A 26,392-nucleotide genomic window follows, 5' to 3' on the forward strand; every position below is an offset into this window, starting at 1 on the left:
ATACTGAAATAATTTTTATAGCTGGAATGACAACCATATGAATTTCCAGTCACGAATAAATAGGTGAATATACTGTCCAGTCACAGCATTAGACTGCCTGTCAAAAGCCTGAATAACCACCTTTTTGCAGTGCAGACCACTATGAGATGTGCAGTAAGAGTGTCCTAGATTTTAGATTTTAAGTCTGCGCTGCAAATATCATAATGACCAGAAGAATTGTCACCTATTATGGACATAACCTCATTGTACAAGGGATAGTCATAGTTTCAATGATCATCTCAAGAGAGAAAGAAGTTATATATTTAATTTTTTGTTTGTTTGCAGGTGCATGCCTGCAGCCCTGTTATACAATGAAATTCCTGTACCAAAGCATACTGGGTGATGTGGTGTGGTGGTTAGCACACAGGGCCCACATTTCAAGAGGACAAGTGTTCAAATCCATATCCAATCATCCTGGTTTAGGTTTTCTGTGACTTCCCTAAATCGCTCCTGGTAAATTCCAGTATGGTTCCTTTAAAATGGTGTGACCAGTTTCCTTCCTCACCCTTGAAACAGTCAGAGCTTGTGTTCTATCTCTAATGACCTTGATTATGTTGGGACACCAATCCCTACTCTTCCTTCCCTTTACTGTATCACAATACAGTAACACACTTCTACAGGAAGCAAAACAAAATGACACAGCCTATCTGCACTTCATCAGTCAGCAACACCTTATTGCCATGTTGCCTCTAGCAGCATGCTATAACTGAGTACCACTACTAAGTTTATTTTTGAAACTGATGTACATGGGTAGTGCTAGTAATGTTTGTGAAGTGATGCTAATGCATCTGTATTCAGGTGTTCACTGACAGGTACAATTTTTGTTGCAACTGTGAGGAAATAATGAGTGAAATTGGTGCCCAGTTACCTCAGTTTGTCAGCATTTCTGTCAGAGTTGTTACAAGGGAACTTAATTTCATCCAATGACTATACTAATGTGTTTCTTGTTTAATAATGGTTCAGATTGTTTTTCTCTTCCCAATGTTCTTCAAATAAATTATCTCTAATCCCTAAGATTGGCTCATTTATTACATTAATGTTATGCATTATTTTTCTTTTACATTCTAAACTTGTTGAAAGTTATAAAGGGATTGCCTCTCAAAAAGGATGGTTAGATTCACTGGCCACATTTCTCAGCTGCAAATGTAAATTAATAACTTTAAATGTTCACTTGCTATAATTTTATACTATTTTGTTAATACTTTCACATTTGTGTTTGATATTTTGTCTTTCTGTTTTATACGTGCCACATTTTGCTTAATTCAACAATTTGATACTTAAATAAATATATAAGAATCCTAACATAAAAATGTGATATGTTTTGTTATCAGAATTATGTTTACTACCACCCTTACATCTAAATCATTGATGCTGTTTGTATCTAAGAACAACTCAACTTATCAACAGGTGTTTCAGCCAATATTGTCTGCTTCCTCATTAGAAATAAGCTAAAGCCAGGCACCAACTACTCTGTCTGACAGTTCATCAATGTGAAAAGTGTCAAAACAATGAGTCTTCAGTCCACTAAATATCATAATCTTTCTGTCTACCTGATGAAACTTACAATATTTTCTGTCAGTGCCTTGTAAATTTTCAGTACTATCTGCTTGTGTGTTTCTAGATTCACTGTTTGGCAAAGCATTCAAAGATCTGGTCTACCTAACATTCACTAACCCATTTGACAGTTATTCTGGGGCTTCTATATATAACCACTCCTACATTTATTTTAGTTGTGATACAATATCATGATATTAATATGTATCCATTTATTTGTTCCATTTCAGTGACTTCCAGACATTTTGATGGGTGTAACACACTTTCTAATTCCAGTTCCCCACTTCCACTTAAATTTCTAGTGCAAGTATAATAAATTCACCCTTTTTATGAAAAAATATAAAACAATATGCATTTATTATGCCACCCCAAAACAGATATTGAAGACAGATAAGACATAACAGAAGACCTTCAAAATTGTGTTTGTGCTCTTTAGTTTCCCAAACATAAAATTTAATCTGCTGTTTCTACTACATTTCAATTTTTCAGGAAGACTGGATGTTATTCTATTTAAGCTTCTGAAGTAGGCAGTAACACGATTCCTGAACTGTGAAATTAACCTGCATGTCAAATTGAGGAACTGAATCTGACATGAGTACTGAACTGTAACATGAACCTGCATGTCAAACTGAGGGACTGAATCTGTGCATTGTGCGGTGACTGACTGACAGCACAAGGTAGCAACTGATGCAGAACTTTCCACATATCACAGTTGAAACCATAAATAGATGTGGCTGCCCTCACACACAACTCTTGCAGCCATGAAGTGGAGTCTGTGGTTAACTGCTACTATAGCTCTTGTGCTGCAGCTGTCAATAAGTGAAGTATGTATTATTTATGGTATGGTCTTATATTAATTTTTGCATTTATATTTTATTATTACTAGTTGATCTGCTGCTAAAATCTCTCAGAATGCTTATTTTATATCTTTGCCACAACATAACAGCTTACTGACTGCTAACATAAGAGTACATATCTCAGCAGGTGCATTTAACATAATCCTTGATTTGTATACATTTTACTTATTTCCTGATAGCAATTATCACCAAAGTAGACATATAATGAGGTTAAGCCTTGAAAATGTTAGCAATCCCCTTCTTACCTTCTCTTCTTTGCAGGAAGCAGTGTAAAGGGCTTGAGATTTTAATCATTTGACAATTAAATTCAGTGGATTATGTTTCTATGATTCAAAGATGTATTAAAAGTAAGCTAAGGGTCCTGATGGTGATAAGGTCATCAGAGATGGATAGCTATCATGAGACAGAAGAAAAGAATATTTTAAATTGTTGCTTAAATAGTGCCAATGCTAATCTATATCAATACACAGCTATCCCAGTTCATGGCTCATGGAGCCATTGTTTATGGTTCATGGTTCCAGCTGCAGGTTGCCTGTCCAATTGCTTCCAAGAGTAGCAAAAATTTGATTTTTAATATTTCATATGATTATTGACCAACTTTAAGAATTTAAAATGCTATCATAAATTACTCATTAAGAAGTCCAGTCTTATGTTACAGGTTTAACACAATTTGACTGTTATCACTTACAGCATTTCTGCATCATTTTTGCTATTTATATCCACTGTAGATGTGAATACAAAGCTTTCAGTCAGCACATAGGGCAAAAAATGGCTCATTTATGGCAGTGCTGGTTTGTGGGGGTGGTTCAAACATAGTGGAATTCCACGGGAGATTGTGCATTATAGCGTCTTCTAGAATAGCCATACCCAATGGCCCAGTGTGGTCCTTTGGGAGTGGTACAGTTGGCAGAGTGTTAGAGGCAGATGGCTCGGTGGTACAACACAAATTTGGAGGGCCCAGGATAGTGTGAGTGGTTCCTCATTTCTGATGCTTCATACTCTAATCACATATCTGCATGCTGATGAGTGAGTTAGCAACAACACATGCTAAACTAGTGAGTGGGCAGTGGAGGCTGCACAGGGCTATGGCTGGTAACTCAGTGGGTGGTTTAGTGGATGTCAGGACCCTGTGTGGAAGGCTGTGGCAACAAGACACTGTTTATGTATGCATTCATCATCAGAGCTGATTTTTCTGGTGGTTATGAGCTTACAATCATCCATGACATGTACAATATTGCATTACCTGTGTTATACTGATTACGATGCAAAGTTCCTTTAGACATGCATGCATATCCAAAGGAACAGGTACTGCGGCAATTACCACCATTATGAAATACATTAAATGTATTCACAGTTGCGAATAAGGATAACCATCTGCTGTGGAATGGAATGACGACAATGAAAATATGCCCAAGACCGGGTCTTGAACCCAGATTCCCCCCTTGTCATGAGCAGTCGCCTTAGCATTTGGCTATCCATGCATGACTCATGGCCAGAACCAAACTTCAATATGTTGTCAACCATGTATCTGTGACCTGTACTCATACATCCATTATGTATATTCCCATATAGGTCAGACTGGACATGCATGCATGTCCAAAGAAACAGGCACTGCAGTGACTACAGCTGTTATGAAGTACATTAAATGATTTTTCTAATGATTATGAGCTCACAACCATCCATGATGCTCATGACTAACTCTTGGATCCAACCTCGGTGTTGGCTGAAAGTCTGCTTCCAGTCAAAGGCACCCTGTGCATATGTAAATCTGTACTTGTACTATGAACACTGAGTGGGACACAGGAAATCTGGCAGGGTTCAATGTCTGTGCCCATATAATACACTGCAGGTCTGGTCCTATCAAAGGGAAGGACCTATACATGCTGAAGAAGCTGTGTAGAGCTTCCTCAGCTGATCTTGTGTACAAGTCCTCACACATTAGAGTTTTGAACATTCTGACCATATGCTTTACCTCTGAGATTGAGGCCAGGTGGAAGGGGTGGTTGTCAGATATTCAGTGCTGTTAAAGCAACAGAAGACCTTGAATTCTGTCAGTGTAAACTTGGAGCCATTGCCACACACCGGTGCTTAGGGTCCTCAATCAATTGCAAACACCACAGAGAGAGCAAGGATGGTAGCATGGGTTGTCAATGACTGGCACAAAAGGAAAGATTGTCTACCAAAAGAAATAATATAACTCCCTGAAACAGCATGACAAAATTAACATGCTTCTCTCCCAGGTGTTGCCCAGGCATGCCTTGGAGGAAGTAAGAACAAGAGGAGCATCACACAAGTTCAATTGCTGTTTCAGTACTGAGCCAGCATGAGTGCCACTGACTAATCCATAGTATCCCCCAATGTGTGGCATGAAATAGCTGGATGATGCAAGACCAAACCAAAGGCAGAAAGGCAACCTCACATTCCTAGTCATCTGAGACTAATCTTAAGATGCTATCTGTTGCATTCACTATTGCATTCAGTATGTGGCACATATCAAAGGAATTACAAAATGCCGGGCTGCATATTCTGGTAACCACTTGAGCCACTCTGACTGCTCTACTAGTAAAAATTTGTGCTGAAAAAGATTGTGGGCTGATACTGTGGCTACAACACACACTGTCAGCAGGAATTCACTCAGGATTTGTTGCAGTTGATTGTCAAGACCAAAACAAACAGTTTCCTCACTACTGAACTCAACATCTGGGCCAATGGGAAGGTAGAACTGGGTGCCTGCGTTAGCATGTTGGCTGATTGGGCAGAACTGGACTTTGTAGTTATGAGCACCCCACCACTGCATACACTGCACTGTTTTTTGCACAGGCTTGAACCTATGCCCAAAAACTGATAGAATGAACAGTAATCAGGGATATGACAGGAACAATCATTTGAAGCAAAAACCTTCATATGGAAGTAATCCTATACTGAAAGTTTTCTGAGTCAGAATACATTTAATGTATAATGTTATTTATTTTCTATATATTCAATACATCTTCAAGTTGTAATGTAGCAGAATGAGACAATCTAAAATGCAGGAAACAATACTGTATATTTTGGAGATTATGATGCTATATCAGGCTTTACACAAAGTCACATACAGTATTCCATGGAATCACTATGCATACTGAATTTGTGTAAAACAAGAGCCATTTTATGTGTAAAATGTGGGGTTAAGTTCTGGTTTACTCTCATATTACATTTAAAATAATAGTGTTTCTTTGTAAAAATCAGACAAAGGAAAATCCAGGATGGAATGTAAGAATATTTTGAAAAGGAAGGTTCCTACTCACCCTGTTGTGGAGATGCTGAGTCACAGATAGGAACAACAAAAAGACTGTCACAAATATAGCTTTTGGCCAGTAAGGCCTTCATCAAAATTAGATGACACACACACACACACACACACACACACACACACACACACACACACATATGCTCACGCAAATGCAAATCTCACACTCACAACTGCAGTCTCAGGCAACTGTGGCCTCAATACCTAGTACCTAATATGGGTATAAAGGATAGAAATGACCCACCATGGTTTAATAATGAAATATGGAAGATGCTGAGGAAGTAGAGGCTGTCACACTCTTGATTCAAAAGAAAATGCACAAATTACAACACACAAAAGTTAGTAGAGATTCGTGTACCTGTGAAAAGATCTATATGTGAAGTACGCAACAACTATCACTGTCACACCTTATTAAAAGATCTGGCAGAGAACCCAAGAAAATTCTAGTCCTATGTAAAATCACTAATCAGATCTAAGGCTACCATTCAGTCCCTCGTTGACCACACTGGGGCGACCATTGAAGACAGCAAAATGAAAGCTGAAGTTTAAAATTTCACATTCAATAAATCATTCATGCAGGAGAATCGTATACAAATATTATGTCTTTTGACCAAAGTGCAGACTCCCATATGGATGACATAGTAATAAGCATCCCTGGCACAGAGAAACTACTGAAAGACATGCAAGTAAATAAATCACCAGGTCCAGATGGAATCCCAATTCTGTAACACAAAGAGTAGTCTGTAGCATTGGACCCTTACATAGCTTGCATTTATCATGAATGTCTCATACAGCACAAAGTCCCAAGTGACTGGAAAAATGTGCAGGTAACTCCAGTATATAAGAAGGGAAAGAGAATGGATCTGCAACATTATGGACCAATATCCCTAACTTCAGCTCACTGCAGAATTCCTGAACATGCTCTCAGTTCAAATATAATAAACTTTCTTGATACTCAGAAGCTTATGTCCATGAATCAGCTTGGTTTTAGAAAGCATCACTTGTGCAAAACTCAGTTTGCCCTTTTCTCACTTGATACACCATGAATTATGGATAAAGAGCAACAGGCAGATTCCACATTTCTAGATTTCTGGAAAGCATTTGATGTGGTGTCCCACTGCATGCTGTTAATGAAGATGTGAGCATATGGAATACATTCACAGATACATGAGTGCTTGAAAACTTCTTAAGTAATAGAATCCAGAATACGAGGGGTGTTTGAAAAGTCCGTGCAAAGTCCGAGAGATGGCACCACCAGTGCGTATCGAGGTCATGTTTAGTTAGTAGCATCTTTGGAAAGAACGCACACCAAGTTTCAGCCATATTGGTCTATATCTTTGTGTTTGGGATTCGTGTGAATCGAGGAAGTTGAGCGATTGTAAAAAATGGACGAAAAAAGGATTTCGTATGGTGATTAAACATTACTTTATGAAAGGCAAAACGCCTCAGGAGACTAAAGAGAAGCTTGATAAACGTTACGGTGACTCTGCACCTTCAATTAGAACAGTTTATAAGCGCTTTCAAAATTTTTGGAGTGGTAATACAGGCACAAGTGGTGCTGAATGTTCTGGACACCCTGTGGAGGTTACGACTCCAGAAATCATTGATTAAATCCATGACATGGTGATGGATGACAGAAGAGTTAAGGTGTGTGAGGTTGCTAGTTCTCTGGGCATCTTGAATATATGGGTACATAATATTTTGCCTAAACATTTGGACATGAGAAAGCTATCCGGAAGACGGGTTCCGTGATTGCTCACACTTGACCAAAAATGGAATTGCGTGAAGTGTTGCAAGGATGGTTTGCAGATTTTCAGGAAGAATCTGCAGGACTTTTAGCATTGTTTCGTCACTGTGGATAAAACATGGATACATTACTATACTCCTGAGATCAAAGAACAATCTAAACAATGGGTTACCAAGGGAGATTCTGCACCAAAACAGGCAAAGACCATTCCTTTGGCCGGAAAGGTTATGGTGACTGTCTTTTGGGATTCACAAGGGATAATCCTTATCGACTATCTGGAAAAGGGTAAAACTATTACAGGTGCATATTATTCATTGTTATTGGACCATCTGAAAACCGAGTTGCAAGAAAAACAACAACGATTGGACTGCAAAAATGTCCTTTTCCATCAAGACAACGCACCAGCACACCCCTCAGCAGTTGTGGTCACAAAATTAATGGAAATAGGTTTCCAACTCATTTCACATCCCCCCTATTCTCCAGACTTGGCTTCCTCGGACTACTATTTATTCCTCAATTTGAAGAAATGGCTGCCGGGACAAAGATTTTATTCAAACGAGGAGGTGATTGCAGCAACTAATAACTATTTTGCAGACTTGCACAATTCCTTTTATTCAGAAGGAATCAACAAATTAGAACAGCATTGGACAAAGTGTATAAGTCTAAAAGGAGACTATGTTGAAAAATAAAAAAAAAATGTTTGCCCCGAAGATATAAGTAGTTTTTATTTTTGCACAGACTTTTCAAACACCCCTTGTATGGCCCTTACAGCAAATCTTCATCAGAGACAACAGGACCATCAGGAGTGCCCCAGCAAAGTGTGATAGGACAGCTGGTGTTCACTATATAAGGAAATGATTTGGCAGGGAGGATGAGCAGCAATCTGCGGTTGTTTGCTGATGATGCTGTGGTGTGTGGTAAGGTGTCAAAGTTGAGTGACTGTCCGAAGATACAAGACAACTTGGACAAAATTTCTAATTAGTGTAATGAATGTCAGCTAGCTCTAAATGTGGAAAAATGTAAGTTAATGCAGATGAGTAGGAAGAACAAACCTGTAATGTTTGGTTGCAGTATTACCAGTGCCGTGCTTGACACCATCAAGTCATTTAAATATCTGGGCATAACATTGCAAAGCAATATGAAATGTAAGGAGCATTGAGAACTGTGGTAGGGAAGGGGTTATGGTTAACTTTGGTTTATTGGGAGGATTTTAGGAAACAGTGGTTCACCTATGAAGGAGACCGCATATATGATGCCAGTGCAACCTATTGTTGAGTGCTGCTTGAGTGTTTGGAGCCATACCAGGGTATATTGAAGGACAACATCAAAGCAATTCAGAGGCAGACTGCTAGATTTGTTACCAGTTGGTTCAAACAAAACCTAAGTGTTATGGAAATGTTTCAGGAATTCAAATGGGAACACCTGGAGGGAAGTCAACACTCGTTTCAAGAAACACTATTGTGAAAATTTAGAGGACAAGTATTTTAAGCTGATGGCCAAATGATTCTGCTAGCGGCCAACATACATTGTGCATAAGGACCACAAAGATACGATACAGGAAATCAGGGTTTTTATGGTGGCATACACACAATCGTTTTTCCCTCGCTCTGTATGTGAGTGGAACAGGAAAGGAAATGACTAGTAGTGGTACAGAGTACACTCCACCGTGCACAGCATGGTGGCTTGCAGAGTATCTATGTAGATGGAGGTATTATCTTTTTCATGAAATGCATTTTAATGCAAAATTTATAAACTTAAAAATGTAACACTGAAACACACAATAACTCACTGAAATTATTTTTTCATTACCAATGAACTTGCATCCTACTCTTATCACAACCCTTTAGTGCCCTAAGGTTCTGAGAGTGGTAGATAATAAAGGGTTTTAATTCACAATCCATTGCAGCTTCTCCTCCATAAAGAAGGGTGTATTGGTCCTTGGCAACCTTAGATCCACATGCTGTTTTTTCTTCAACAGAAATAAATTTACAGCTAGGCATTCATTTCTAAAATAATCCCATTTCATAAAGGTTGAAAACTGGCTTTGCAACATAGCATTTTTCTGTCACGGTTCCTTCAGTCCTCTTTCTTCAGTTCCTTAGCTCCGACTTCATTTGCTGCAGCTGCCTCTCCTGCCATTTTAATGTTGTGAAAGCTAAAATGATGCCTGAAGTGATCAAATCAACCTGAACTGGCCGAGAAAGGTGCTGGATTGTCCCTTGCTCTCATTAAAACTCCTTTAAGCTCTTGGCTTTACCTTGAATAGCAGCACCAGAGAGGGGCATGTGCTGTTGTTTGTGCTGCTCAATCCAACAGTTCAGCATTCTTTCTTGTTCTTTTCATCGCCTACATGCAAGATCTCAAGATCTGGTCACTCTAGTCGTACTTAAGTCAGTTGAACAGTAAACAGTTCTTCAAAATGATTCTAAATTGTCACAAACAGCTCTCACAGCAGAAAGTCAACAATATGCACACCATTCTCATAGTGATACAAAGTTCTCACTCTGTTTCCAATTAATACAAACTTCATGCATACTCCTTTCCCTCAACAGGCACATTTCCTGTCAAGGGTAACTTCACAGCTCTAATGACCTGAACTAATGATTCACATCTTGATAAACAGGACTGAAGATGTGCATTGAGATGCACTAAAACATTACTGTTTTTGTGTACTGTTAACAGATGGCAACACTGGCATTAAAACAAAAATCACATAAAAGCAAAAACACAGACAACGAATCCACATGTAATGGGATCAGCCAGTACATGCAAACCTTTGAACTGTATTATCATTCACTTATTGTATCAATGATACCTAATTAATTTCTAAAGAAATTAAGTGCATACCAAATAAACCTGATAAATTTATGCAAGGATTGTACTGCAAACTCAAAGTATGTTAAACCAAATGTAAATTCACACTGAGAAAATTCTTTGTAAGAACAATATACAAAGGAACAGTAGTAATAATGATAGAACTCAATGTAAAGACATCAAATTTATGTTAGCATCAAAAGTTGTACCATAATTATGAAGTAATTAATGGAGGCAATCAATGAATTGTTATCAGTGAGTATTTCATGAACTTTTTATGCAAAACTGAACTTATTTCAACTTACTGATTGTATCAGGCCAGTTGTCACCATTTGTTAAGTCAAATTCTGTAATCAGTTTTTTGAAAGCATGTAAATTTCAGTTGTAAGTAAAATTATATTCTGTTTAAACAATATGTAGGAATATTTTGAAATTGTTGGAAGTTGTCCAAGCACCAGTGGCAGTAGCCATGGGAGGACAGTCAGATCAGTTTTAGCCCAGTATTACACCAAGTTATTAATGAGTCAGTCTTGAAGACAGTATTGTTTTATGTCAGTCCTGGATGAGATTTTGATGTATAGTTGATAGATTAATTCTAGCATGTCGTGTACATCATTTTCTTATTAATGTATCACAAAAACTGTCTTGATAGACTGAATGTGGATACCAGGATTGTGTCATACAGGAAAGATTGTTTATTTGCTGGAGACTTACACTGCTAAATCAACAAAAAGCAGACACAAAAGTTAAGTATTCAAGATTATTCCAGAAGCATCAAAACATTATAAGGTTTACATATGTGCAATCGTTAGTAAACATTACAACATGTATTTTACAAAGTATCAATTGAGAAATACATATTTTTGCACAGTCGCCTCTAAGCATTATTGTACACATCATGTTACAGCTGATATACAGTTCACAATAAATTTTCAAATATTCTACCATCAGCTTCAGTGCATTTGCGCACTCTTAAGAAGACATGTGTTGCTTGTCTGGGTGCCTCTGTACATTTTCTGATGTAAGAAGCACCATCCATGATGTGATAAAGCAGTTCAGATCACATATTCACCTTGCCTTTGTACACCTCAGACTTCATCCAACATCGAAACAAAAATCTAATGGTGTAAAGTCTGGCAATCTTGGTAGTCAGTTGATTTTACTACTGCAACCAATCCAGCAATTAGGGTAAGTGTGGTTAAGATGTTCCCTCATACATCTGGTGAAATGAGAAGAGGCTCCATCATGCTGGAAGTACATTGCAGTCTGTATGGCCAAAGAAATGTCCTCAAGTTGTTCAATAAACAAATTTTTCAAAACATGCAAGTAATTCTGTCCCATCTTTTGCTCTTCTGGAGTAACTGGGCTTAACATGTTACCAATCATGCCACACTAAATGCTGATTGAAAAATGAACTTGGAAATAGGTTTCCACTGTAGCATGCACATTTTCCTGTGACTATCAATGATTATTATATGTGTTGTTGGTTTCATTCCATGTAAATGTGGCTTCATCAGTGAATAGTATTAATGAAAGAAAATGACAATTGTCATTTAATAAGTGACAAAATTCAAGTTGTGTGGAATTGTCATCAATGTGAAGTTAGTGGACATGCTGTATATGAAATGGTACAAGTTTTCCGCATATGATTTTCACCATAGAGGTGTTCATAGGACCCTGGTATATGCTGAAAGCTACCTTGTGCTGGACATAGGGCTATGCAGCACCATTTCAACAATGTTTTGCTGTTCCTGTACAGGTTGTTGAACTACACTTTCAGAAAAAAAACAAGGGACGTGGAAGAATACCTATTTCACACAATGTGCTGAAGGCTCTGGTAAATCCTCTACGATCAAGAATTCAAAGTGTTGGAAAGCACCAACAGTACAATTTCATGGCAACAGGAGCAATACCATCACAGAAGCCATAATAATACACCACATCTGTATATTCTTTATTAGTGTAGGAGTGTGTGGGATTTTATCCAGCATGGGTACAAACATAGCTAACTGGTGTTTCTCACTGATGCACATTCTGTTCCTTGCACTATTTCACTCACAACACACCATGGATGACTGTATATTCAGTGAGCTAGTTCAGGGGCAGAAAGACATTCCAAGCAAATAGGTTAAAAGCAATGAGGTAGGCTGCGCTAGAATAAAATGTCAAAGTAGTAAGGTGGGTAAGACATATACATAGTGACTGATAAACACGGAATAGATGAGAATTTTGCCTCAAAATGCGAAATTACTTAGTAGATGCTGTTTCATTGCTTATTGTATCCAGATGAGCTATTTAACACGGCAAATTTGGTGGCGAGTGTTTTGATCTGTACATGCATCAAATACCACTAGAGGTTGGGCCTGAACTACATCGCTAACAGTATTCTGATAACTTCAACAAGAATTACACAGTAGCTGTCCCAGAATGATTTGTGTTGTGCATTGCTCATTGTTTTCTTTTCTTCTTTTGAAATAAGTGAAGTAACTAATCCTGGTCCATTACAGATTTCAATTATGACCCTTGTAACACCAGAATGGATCGGCAATACCTGTGACAATGTGTCAGTTCTGTTGTAGGCTGTTACCCAGCAAAAAAGAGGTGAGGTTTGTTTCCCCGCAGAATTCCTTCCCCTGTGGTGATCAAAATTCTAGTCTGTTTATGCTCGCAGCCATCAACAGCTATAGACTATAGTGCCCACCCTCTGCACTATAGCAACTGGACAACACAATCTGCAAAGCTTTTCAATGGTGCCAAAATTCTTCACCTAACATCAAAATAAAGTTGCCATACGTTCGATTCTATTTCTGCACTAAGTGCCTTGTTGGCTATACAGGGTGACAATTATTGAACTATACGACACAAAATCATCATAACTTCTGAATGGTTTGTGTTAGAATATTCAAACTGCATGGTTGGCCATGGGGCACAATAGGGACTAGTACGAGCATGCACGGTTTGGTTTAGCGACAAAACCCACTTTCATTTGGATGGGTTTGTCAACAAGCAAAATTGGCATATCTGTAGATCTGAGAATCTGCATTTTATGATCGAGAAGTCTCTTCACCCTCAACAGGTGACTGTGTGGTGTGCAATGTCCAGTCACGGAATAATTGGTGCAATATTCCTTGATGGCACAGTGTCTACCAAATCGTACGTGAAGGTTTTGGAAGATGATTTCATCCCATTATCCAAAGTGATCCTGATTTTGACAATATGTGGTTCATGCAAGATGGAGCTCAACCCCATCAAAGCAGGAGAATGTTTGATGTCCCAGAAAAGCACTTTGGGGACCGCATTCTGGCTCTGGAATATCCAGAGGCCTTGGGCATGGGCCTCGATTGGCCACCATATTCTCCAGATCTGAACACATGTGACTCCTTTTTGTGGGGCTATATTACAGACAAGGTGTACAGCAGTAACCACAAAACCGTTTCTGAGCTGAAAACAGCCATTCAGGTTACCAACAGCATAGATGTTCCGACACTTCAGCAGGTCACACAGAATTTTGCTATTCATCTGTGCCACATCATCGCCAATGATGGCAGGCATATCGAACATGTCATAAACTGCATCTGAATATCTGTAGTGATGTTTACATGTTGAATAAAGTGTGTGCATGATGTAGTTTGTAACTAATTTATGTTGTTTTTTTCCCTACAGTATAATAATTGTCACCCTGTTGTTATAACTTCAAGTTGAACAAATATATTTCAAGGAAGATGCAATACATGAAAGTCACAGATCAAGTAAACAGAGTAAGACGTGTGTACACTTTAACAGTCAAATCATAACTGAGTCCAAGGCTGGGGCCACTGGCTGCTTAGGTGGCGCTAGTGCTGCATGGCTGGCAGACAGCGCCGCATGTAGAGGACGCGCGTAACTGCGTGGCGGCACTTTGAAAGATCGGCGAGTCACAACACTTTTCCCCCCTTTGAAGTTTTTGCACAGGTTTTGATGGAGGTGGCCTGTAGATTGCTAACATCCGTAGGTGTTGTTTGACTGGCCGTAAAGTTTTGAGGAGGAGGCTTTCCGTACGGACGGAAGTGTCCCTGATGATAACGGGTCGAGATGACAGGAGATGTGGGGGTCGAATCTGCTGTGGCCCCGTGCACCAATCTGCTCGTTGCAGCAAGTCCGGTTATTATAACAGGAGACATGGGCGATGTGTCCATGTCCGTAGGAGAAGAAGACGAGTAGAGTTGCTCCAACAGATGACGGCCATCTGGTTCCTGCATGGGCACGTCTCCTGGTGGCGTCATTTCATGTGCTGGCACCCATATGATGGTGAGAGGACTGCATTGTGAGTAATGAGAGATTCCAGTATCCCGAGCGTCAGGTAGAGCCGAAGGTGGTGTAGCGGCATCCAGAACAGGCGTTGCTGGCACCCGAGGCCGAAGCTGGTCCGAATGCCGCACTGCAACACCCGTGTCCATTTGGATTTCATACAGGCATTGGCCACGGTATCGTAAGATGTGGCCAGGACTCCATTTCGGCTGCCTGCCATATCTCCGTGCCCATACAAGGTCGTCAGCGGTGAACCGGCCAAGCGAAGGCACCCGCGGCCGCGAGGTGGAAGGCCACAGAAGATGAAGTACCGTGCGGGGCTGTCGGCCATATGAGAGCTCAGCCAGGCTGTGGTCGCCCATGGGGGTGAAACGGTAAGAAGCCAGAAACTGGAGAAGCGCATCATCAGCAGCAGAGGAAGACAGGAGTTTCCTCATCTGAGCCTTAAATGTGCGGACCAGTCGTTCAGCCTCACCGTTTGATTGTGGATGGAACGGAGGGGCTGTGACATGCATGACGCCGTGATGGGCACAAAAATTCGCAAAATCGGAAGAGACAAATTGCGGACCATTATCAGTAACAAGAGTAGAGGGAAGGCCTTCCAAAGAGAAAATGCGAGCTAGAGCATTGGTGGTTGCTGCGGTGGTAGGCGACGTGCAACGGACAATGAAAGGAAAGTTAGAGTAGGCGAAAATAACGAGAATCCAATAAGTACCTAAAAAAGGTACCGCAAAGTCAGCATGAATACGCTCCCAGGGCTTCTCAGGTGAAGGCCATGCTGACAAAGATGACTTCGGGCCGGCCTGTGACACACAAGGGCCGCAGGCAGCGACCATGTGTGCAATTTCAGAGTCAATGCCAGGCCAGTACACATGACGGTGCACCAGAGATTTTGTGCAAGAGACACCCCAGTGCCCTTGGTGAAGGAGGCGCAAGACCGAAGCACGCAAAGACGCAGGTACCACAACACGCGAGAAGCATTTTTGGTGGAAAGGAGGATAACACCATCCCTAGCCGTGAGGCGGTAACGCAAAGCGTAGTAGTTCAGCAATGGATCAGAAGTCTTAGTGGATGGATGATCTGGCCAACCCTTCTGAATACAGCATAAAACCTGGGAGAGGGTAGGGTCAGAACCCGTAGCAGCTGCCAGCCTGTCCCCGGTGATGGGGAACCCGTCCACAACCCGCTACTCAGCAACATCCAGGTGGAAACACAAAAGTTCGTCCCTATAAAATGTCAGATCAGGACCCATGAGAAAGCAAGACAGTGCATCAGCATTTGCATGTTGAGCCGTCAGCTGGAAATGAATCTCATAATTGAAACGAGGCAAGTAAAGAGCCCAACGCTGAACGCGGTGTGCAGCCTTGTCGGGAAGTGATGTTGATGGATGGAACAAGGAAACAAGTGGTTTGTGGTCCGTAACAAGATGAAATTTGGATCCACAGAGAAAAACACCAAACTTATGAAGAGCATAAATAATGGCCAAAGCTTCTTTTTCAATTTGAGAATACTTCTGTTGGACATCCGTGAGCGTTTTGGAGGAGTAAGCAATGGGTTGTCAGAACTGTCAGAAAAATGGTGTGCAAGGACTGCATCGACCCCGTATTGAGAGGCGTCCATGGCAAGAACAAGATGTTGGCCACGTCAATAAGTAGCCAGGCACGGGGCCTGTTTCAGCATAGTCTTTAATTTCTGGAAAGCCACATCGCATGACACAGACCAGTGAAAAGGCTCGTTTTTATGCAACATGCGATGCAACATCTGAGCCACCGAAGCAGCAGGTGGTAAAAACTTGTGATAGGATGCTATTTTCCCCAAGAAGGCCTGCAGTTCGTTAACAGATGTAGGGCGAGGAAGGGCATCGATTGCAGCGACAGTTTGCTGAAGCGGACAAATACCATCCCAAGAGAGTTGAAACCCCAAGTATGTGATAGATGCCTGAAAAAATTTTGATTTCTGAAGATTACACTTAAGGATGGCAGTCTGTAAGACATGAAAAAGTGTGCGGAGATTTTGAAGATGTTCATCAGTGGTGGAGCCAGTGACAACAAAGTCGTCCTGGTAATTTATACACCCAGGGGCAGTGAGCAATAATGGTTCCAAGAATCGCTGAAACAGAGCAGGGGCGCTGGCAACCCCGAATGGCAATTGTAGGTATTGATAGAGGCCAAAAGGCGTGTTAAGGACCAGAAACTGCTGGGAAGCAGCGTCAAGAGGAAGTTGATGATAAGTTTCTGACAGGTCAAGTTTAGAAAAATACTGGCCTCCAGCAAGTTTAGTGAACAATTCTTCAGGTCGAGGTGTAGGGTAAGTGTCGATAAGGCACTGAGCATTTACAGTTGCTTTGAAATCGCCAGTGGCTTTGAAATCACCATTTGGCTTAGCAACGACAATGACAGGAAAGGACCACTCACTGGAAGTAACAGGAAGCAAGACCCCTGAAGCAGTGAGACAATCCAGCTCCCGTTTGACCTGGTCACAAAGGGCCACAGGACTGGGCCAAGTCCGAAAAAATTTAGGCTGAGTAGTGGGTTTGAGCGAGATATGAGCTTCATAGTTGTTTGCACAGCCTAACCCAGGAGAAAAAAGGGACGAAAATGTCGTCAACAAGGAATCCAATTGAGCATAAGGAATAGCATCAGAGATGATATTGACAGAGTCATCTATGGAGAACCCAAAAACGTGAAAGGCATTGAATCCAAAAAGATTCTCCATGTTACTATGGTTGACCACAAATATGGGAACAGTGTGAACGACAGATTTGAAAGATACCTCAACATCAAATTGTCCCAAGAGAGAAATCTTCTGTTTATTGTAAGTCCGTAATTGCCTAGTGACAGGTGACAGGATTGGAGACCCCAACTGAAGATACATCTGAGAATTGATCATAGTGGCAGCAGAACCAGTATCCACCTGCATACGAACATCTCGACCAAGTATTTGGACAGTGAGGAATAACTTCCCTGAAAGGGAAGAAGTACATTTGACAGACAACACAGAATCAGAATCAGCGTCATGTTCATGAACATCATGTATGCGGTCGGATTTCCAAACGGATGACACATGACCCTTTTTTTTAGCATTCGTGGCAAACGGCCCAACGTTGTGGTCAATCTTCTCATGAATGTTTCGTAAAACTCCGTTGACATGAAGGAAGTTGCTGTGGGTTTTGCTGCAGTTTCTTAGAGGTTTGTTTACGGTTAGGCCGAGGCTTCGCTTGGGAGCATACTGCGGCCACATCGGCCGGCGGGGACACGCCACAGGCTTCGTCAACATCACACAGAAGTTGTGTTTGCTCGACGTCGCCCCATGCTTCCATTTGCGCTCCAGCAGTGCGAGAAATTTCAAAAGACTGAGCAATGGATAGGACTTCATCTAGAGTCAGATTTGCCAACTGAAGGGCACGTTGCCTAACTTCTTTGTCGGGCGCCGATCGGATAATGGCATCCCGTACCATTGAATCGGCGTATTCTTTGTGAACTTCAGTAACAAATTGACACGTTCTACTGAGGCCGTGAAGTTCAGCAGCCCAAGCGTGATAGGACTGATTCGGTTGTTTTTGACAATGATAAAAGGCAACACGAAAGGCTACCACATGCATTTGCTTTTGAAAATAGACGGACAGAAGTGAGCACATTCCAGCAAAGGACAAAGACGCAGGGTCTTACAAAGGAGCCAATTTTGACAACAACCGATACATTTGAGGTGAAATCCATGAAAAGAACAGAGACTTACATGTTTGTTCATCCATGACATGAAATGCCAAGAAGTGCTGTCAAAGACGTTTTTCGTAATCAGACCAGTCTTCCGCCGCCTCATCGTAATGAGGAAAAGGAGGTAGAGACGACGACGAGAGATGCCCTGCATTTGATGCCGTGACAAAATCACAAATCACGTTTGTGAGAAGCGTTTGCTGTTCTATGAGACCTTGCAATAGTTGCTGTAAAGTAGCCATGGAAACATGTGGGTCAACGATGGAAAAGAAAAATCCCATCCTCATCGCCAATTGTTATAACTTCAAGTTGAACAAATATATTTCAAGGAAGGTGCAATACATGAAGGTCACAGATCAAGTAAACAGAGTAGGACGTGTGTACACTTCAACAGTCAAACAATAACAAGAGTAATAATAATAATAATAAACACCGTGGAGGCCCGGGAAAAGAATAGGCCTCCGGTATGTTCTGCCAGTCGTAAAAGGCGACGAAAAGAACAAACCACTAATAGGGCTAACCTCCCTTTTAGTGTGATTAGTTGGTTCAGGACAGAACTAAAGAAGCCTCGGACAAGCGCCGTCATGGTCGGGGACAACACTTGAACCCTATGCCCGCCCACAATGGTAACGACACTGCTAGCCAACTGGAAAATGATTTAAATCCAAACAGAGGTGTTTTGCAAGATATGCTTCCTGCAACCACCCTAGAAGGAAAACAAAGACAGAGGATGAGATGGTCAGATGAAGTTAATCGAAACCTCATGTTCTGTTATTACCAAGCAACAAACCTAGGAACCAACACAACTGGATACAGATCACAAGTATACACAACATTTATTACCAGATACCCAGAATTAAAATTTTTAACAGAACAATGACTAGCTGATCAGATCCGTGTAATAATCAAAACTAACAGGATACCCCAGTCAGAATTAGAAAACATCAAACAACAAGTACAACAAATACTGGAACAAAATAATGTGCAATCAGAAGAAGAAGAAAATACAGTAATGGACTCAAACATCCCAGAGCAAACAAACAAAGAACAACACTCATCAATTAAACAATCAGAGGAAAACGAAATCTTAAGACAGCCACCAGAACAAGCACAAATAAAACACAAAGTGACACACATGTTAGATATAGAAGAAAAATTTCAGCTGTCATATATAGAATACAAAGACACAAATACAGACATTAGACCATTCTTGCAGATCAGAATAGAAAAACTGAGAAAAGACATCGGACAGCTAACACAATTTATAAGAAATGAAATATCAGACAAAAAACGAAAAAGGTTAGGTAACATCTCACAACAAGAAGCAATAGAGCAATTAGATGAAAAGAAGCAGAAATTACAAGCATTGGCCAAACAACTTAGAAGATACAAAAAAAGTCAAAATAGAAGGAAACAAAACCAAACATTCAACACAAACCAAAAGAAATTTTACCAGACAATAGATAACACACACATTAAAATAGACAATCCACCAAACATAACAGACATGGAACACTTCTGGAGCAACATATGGTCAAACCCGGTACATCATAACAGGCATGCAAGGTAGATACAAGCAGAAACAGACACATACAAGATGATACCACAAATGCCTGAAGTGATAATTTTGCAACATGAAGTCACCCAAGCAATTAATTCTACTCACAATTGGAAAGCCCCTGGAAAAGATAAAATAGCAAATTTCTGGCTAAAGAAGTTCACCTCAACACATTCACATCTAACTAAATTATTTAATAGTTACATTGCAGACCCATACACATTCCCTGATACACTTACACATGGAATAACTTATCTGAAACCTAAAGATCAAGCAGACACAGCAAACCCAGCAAAATATCGCCCCATAACATGCCTACCAACAATATACAAAATATTAACTTCAGTCATTACACAGAAATTAATGACACATACAACACAGAACAAAATTATAAATGAAGAACAAAAAGGCTGTTGCAAAGGAGCATGAGGATGTAAAGAGCAACTGATAATAGATGCAGAGGTGACATATCCAGCTAAAACTAAACAAAGGTCGCTACACTATGCATACATTGATTACCAAAAAGCTTTTGATAGTGTACCCCACTCATAGTTACTACAAATATTGGAAATATATAAAGTAGATCCTAAATAGATGCAGTTCCTAAACATAGTAATGAAAAATTGGAAAACCACACTTAATATCCAAACAAATTCAAATAATATAACATCACAGCCAATACAGATTAAGCGTGGAATATACCAAGGAGACTCATTAAGTCCTTTCTGGTTTTGCCTTGCTCTGAACCCACTATCCAACATGCTAAATAACACAAATTATGGATACAATATTACTGGAACATACCCACACAAAATCACACATTTGCTATACATGGATGATCTAAAACTACAAATCAACAACTCAACCAATTACTAAAGATAACAGAAGTATTCAGTAATGATATAAATATGGCTTTTGGAAAAGACAAATGTAAGAAAAATAGCATTGTCAAGGGAAAACACACTAAACAAGAAGATTACATATTGGATAACTACAGCGACTGCATAGAAGCAATGGAAAAAACAGAAGCTTTTAAATATCTAGGATAGAGACAAAAAACAGGAACAGATAATACAAATATTAAAGAAGAACTAAAAGAAAAATATAGACAAAGACTAACAAAAATACTGAAAACAGAATTGACAGCAAGTAACAAGGCAAAAGCTATAAATACTTATGCTATACCAATATTGACCTACTCATTTGGAGTAGTGAAATGGAGTAACACAGACCTAGAAGAACTCGATACACTTACACGATCACAATGCCACAAATATAGAATACATCACATACATTCAGCAACAGAAAGATTCACATTAAGCAGAAAGGAAGGAGGAAGGGGATTTATCGACATAAAAAACCTACATTATGGACAGGTAGACAATTTAAGAAAATTCTTTATAGAACGAGCAGAAACTAGCAAAATACACAAAGCAATCACTCATATAAATACATCGGCTACACCACTGCAATTTCATAACCACTTCTACAACCCATTAGGTCACATAACATCAACAGATATGAAGAAAGTAAATTGGAAAAAGAAAACACTACATGGCAAGCACCCGTTTCATCTAACACAGCCACACATCGATCAAGACGCATCCAACACATGGCTAAGAAAAGGCAATATATACAGTGAGACGGAAGGATTCATGATTGAGGATCAAACAATAAACACCAGATATTACAGCAAGCATATTATTAAAGATCCCAATACCACAACAGATAAATGCAGACTTTGCAAACAACAAATAGAAACAGTAGATCACATCACAAGCGGGTGTACAATACTAGCAAATACAGAATACCCCAGAAGACATGACAATGTAGCAAAAATAATACATCAACAGCTTGCCTTACAACATAAACTTATAAAACAACACGTTCCCACATACAAGTATGCACCACAAAATGTACTGGAGAATGTTGAATACAAATTATACTGGAACAGAACCATTATAACAGATAAAACACCACATAATAAACCTGACATCATACTCACCAATAAAAAGAAGAAATTAACACAACTAATCGAAATATCCATACCCAATACAACGAATATACAAAAGAAAACAGGAGAAAAAATTGAAAAATACATCCAACTGGTTGAGGAAGTCAAGGACATGTGGCATCAGGATAAAGTTGACATTAAACCAATTATACTATCAACTACAGGAGTCATACCACACAATATCCACCAGTACATCAATGCAATGCAGCTGCATCCAAACTTATATATACAACTACAGAAATTCGTAATTATTGATACATGTTCAATTACCCGAATGTTCCTAAATGCAATATAACATTTACCGTACAGTTAAAAGGAAGTCACGCTTGATCAAGGTCCGCGTCACTTTCCATTTTTGACCAGACATAACGTCTGAGAAAAGAAAGAAATAATAATAATAATTTATTGATGAGTATGATGTCAGGTTTGTTATGTGGTGTTGTTTTATCTGTTATAATGGTTCTGTTCCAGCAAGTTGTTGATGTATTATACAATAATGTGCAATCAGAAGAAGAAGGAAATACAGTAATTGACTCAAACATCCCAGAGCAAACAAAAAAAGAACAACACTCATCAATTAAACAATCAGAGGAAAACGAAATCTTAAGACAGCCACCAGAACAAGCACAAATAAAACACAAAGTGACACACATGTTAGATATAGATGAAAAATTTCAGCTGACATATATAGAATACAAAGACACAAATACAGACATTAGACCATTCTTGCATAGACCACCAAATAACCCAGAAGTCTAAACAACAATAACAACTATCAGCACAATCATACACAACAAAATAAATGAAAACACAACTATGGAAGAGTTACAGGTACTGGTTTACATAGGAGCACTCACTACACTAAATATACACACTAGGCAGAGATCAGAACCAACCAACACACAGAAGAAACCCACAAAACCAGCATGGCAACACAGGCTACAGATCAGAATAGAAAAACTGAGAAAAGACATCGGACAGCTAACACAATTTATAAGAAATGAAATATCAGACAAAAAACGAAAAAGGTTAGGTAACATCTCACAACAAGAAGCGATAGAGCAATTAGATGAAAAGAAGCAGAAATTACAAGCATTGGCCAAACGACTTAGAAGGTACAAAAAAAGTCAAAATAGAAGGAAACAAAACCAAACATTCAACACAAACCAAAAGAAATTTTACCAGACAATAGATAACACACACATTAAAATAGACAATCCACCAAACATAACAGACATGGAACACTTCTGGAGCAAAATATGGTCAAACCCGGTACATTATAACAGGCATGCAAGGTGGATACAAGCAGAAACAGACACATACAAGATGATACCACAAATGCCTGAAGTGATAATTTTGCAACATGAAGTCACCCAAGCAATTAATTCTACGAGGGCAGTTCAATAAGTAACGCAACACATTTTTTTTCTGAAACAGGGGTTGTTTTATTCGGCATTGAAATACACCAGGTTATTCCCCAATCTTTTAGCTACACAACACTATTTTTCAACGTAATCTCCATTCAATGCTACGGCCTTACGCCACCTTGAAATGAGGGCCTGTATGCCTGCACGGTACCATTCCACTAGTCGATGTCGGAGCCAACGTCGTACTGCATCAATAACTTCTTCTTCATCCATGTAGTGCCTCCCACGGATTGCGTCCTTCATTGGGCCAAACATATGGAAATCTGACGGTGTGAGATCGGGGCTGTAGGGTGCATGAGGAAGAACAGTCCACTGAAGTTTTGTGAGCTCCTCTCGTGTGCGAAGACTTGTGTGAGGTCTTGCGTTGTCATGAAGAAGGAGAAGTTCGTTCAGATTTTTGTGCCTACGAACACGCTGAAGTCGTTTCTTCAATTTCTGAAGAGTAGCACAATACACTTCAGAGTTGATCGTTTGACCATGGGGAAGGACATCAAACAGAATAACCCCTTCAGCGTCCCAGAGTTTTGTGAGCTCCTCTCGTGTGTGAAGACTTGTGTGAGGTCTTGCGTTGTCATGAAGAAGGAGAAGTTCGTTCAGATTTTTGTGCCTACGAACACGCTGAAGTCGTTTCTTCAGTTTCTGAAGAGTAGCACAATACACTTCAGAGTTGATCGTTTGACCATGGGGAAGGACATCAAACAGAATAACCCCTTCAGCGTCCCAGAAGACTTTACCGGCTGAGGGTATGGCTTTAAACTTTTTCTTGGTAGGGGAGTGGGTGTGGCGCCACTCCATTGATTGCCGTTTTGTTTCAGGTTCGAAGTGATGAACCCATGTTTCATCGCCTGTAACAATCTTTGACAAGAAATTGTCACCCTCAGCCACGTGACGAACAAGCAATTCCGCACAGATGGTTCTCCTTTGTTCTTTATGGTGTTCGGTTAGACAACGAGGGACCCAGCGGGAACAAACCTTTGAATATCCCAACCGGTGAACAATTGTGACAGCACTACCGACAGAGATGTCAAGTTGAGCACTGAGTTGTTTGATGGTGATCGTCGATCATCTCGAACGAGTGTGTTCGCACGCTCCGCCATTGCAGGAGTCACAGCTGTGCACGGCCGGCCTGCACGCGGGAGATCAGACAGTCTTGCTTGACCTTGCGGCAATGATGACCCACGCTTTGCCCAACGACTCACCGTGCTTTTGTCCACTGCCTGATCACCATATACATTCTGCAAGCGCCTATGAATATCTGAGATGCCCTGGTTTTCCGCCAAAAGAAACTCGATCACTGCCCGTTGTTTGCAACGCACATCCGTTACAGACGCCATTTTAACAGCTCCGTACAGCGCTGCCACCTGTCGGAAGTCAATGAAACTATACGAGATGAAGCGGGAATGTTTGAAAATATTCCACAAGAAATTTCCGGTTTTTTCAACCAAAATTGGCCGAGAAAAAAAATGTGTTGCATTACTTATTGAACTGCCCGCGTACTCACAATTGGAAAGCCCCTGGAAAAGATAAAATAGCAAATTTCTGGCTAAAGAAGTTCACCTCAACACATTCACATCTAACTAAATTATTTAATAGTTACTTTGCAGACCCATACACATTCCCTGATACACTTACACATGGAATAACTCATCTGAAACCTAAAGATCAAGCAGACACAGCAAACCCAGCAAAATATCGCCCCATAACATGCCTACCAACAATATACAAAATATTAACTTCAGTCATTACACAGAAATTAATGACACATACAACACAGAACACAAGTATAAATAAAGAACAAAAAGGCTGCTGCGAAGGAGCACAAGGATGTAAAGAGCAACTGATAATAGATGTAGAGGTGACATATCAAGCTAAAACTAAACAAAGGTCGCTACACTACGCATACATTGATTACCAAAAAGCTTTTGATAGTGTACCCCACTCATAGTTACTACAAATATTGGAAATATACAAAGTAGATCCTAAATTGATACTGTTCCTAAACATAGTAATGAAAAATGGGAATACCACACTTAATATCCAAACAAATTCAAATAATATCAAATCACAGCCAATGCAGATTAAGTGAGGAATATACCAAGGAGACTCATTAAGTCCTTTCTGGTTCTGCCTTGCTCTGAATCCACTATAATAATAATAATAATAATAATAATAATAATAATTTTATTGCCTTTAAGGCATTACAGCAATAGACAAAGTCATACATATAATACAATACAGTACAGTACATGCTATAGAAGGACAGAATTGTTAAGAACTTTACAGTTTAATATCACAGGTCATGAAATCCTTTACATTGTAGAATGGGTTTACAACTAACCAGTCATAAAGTGTTTGTTTGTATTTTTGCTCTGGTAAATTTTGGATACCTTGTGGAAGTTTGTTAAATAATTTGTGGCCCATAAGTTCATAACTGTTAACTTATTTTGACAGTCTGTGGTAGGGCGTATAGATAGAGCTGTTTGTCCTAGTGCTGTAACAATGTATATTTGCCCTGCATTTTACTTTACGTAAGCTCTTTTTTGTGTAGATTAAAACATAATAAATATATAGGTTTATTACTGTCATGATTTTTTGTTGAGTAAACAAAGGTTTACAATGAGCCTTGTATGGTGAGCCTGTAATTATCCTAATAGCTTTCTTTTGCAGCAATAGTATATCATGCACACAAGTGGAGTTTCCCCATAAAATAATGCCATAGGATATGGTGCTTTGGAAAAATGAGTAGTAAGATACTCTAACATAATTTTTAGGTACACACTGCATTAATCGCCTTAACAAATAGATTACCCTAGACAATTTACCGCTAATATACTTAATATGTGGATTCCAAGAAAGTTTATCATCCAAATATACCCCCAAAAATTTAACACAACTAGGATCATCTGATGGAAACTTGTCTTTTAAACTAAATACCATCTGCTGGGTTTTGCTGTCATTAAGCAAGAACCCATTTGCTTTAAACCAGAGTGAAGCTTGCTCAATTGTCTCTGTAACACATGTTTTAAGGCTATTAAGATCATTACTGCTGTTCAGAAATGTTGTATCATCAGCATAGAGTACTGTTCTGGATTT

General features: G+C 39.7%; 1 protein-coding gene across 2 annotated transcripts in view; it reads left to right on the forward strand.

Moving 5' to 3' along the window:
- Positions 1-26,392, forward strand: part of LOC126203589 (odorant-binding protein 59a) — a 259,433-nt gene that overhangs the window by 35,165 nt on the left and 197,876 nt on the right. For both annotated transcript variants that reach the window (XM_049937950.1, XM_049937951.1), the window contains exon 2: positions 2,083-2,417. In XM_049937950.1, coding sequence (XP_049793907.1) covers positions 2,322-2,417 — 96 coding nt within the window. In that variant the 5' untranslated portion in view covers positions 2,083-2,321. The remainder of the gene's footprint in view (positions 1-2,082; positions 2,418-26,392) is intronic.

Source organism: Schistocerca nitens, chromosome 9, assembly GCF_023898315.1.
Source record: "Schistocerca nitens isolate TAMUIC-IGC-003100 chromosome 9, iqSchNite1.1, whole genome shotgun sequence".
Lineage (NCBI taxonomy): Eukaryota > Metazoa > Arthropoda > Insecta > Orthoptera > Acrididae > Schistocerca > Schistocerca nitens.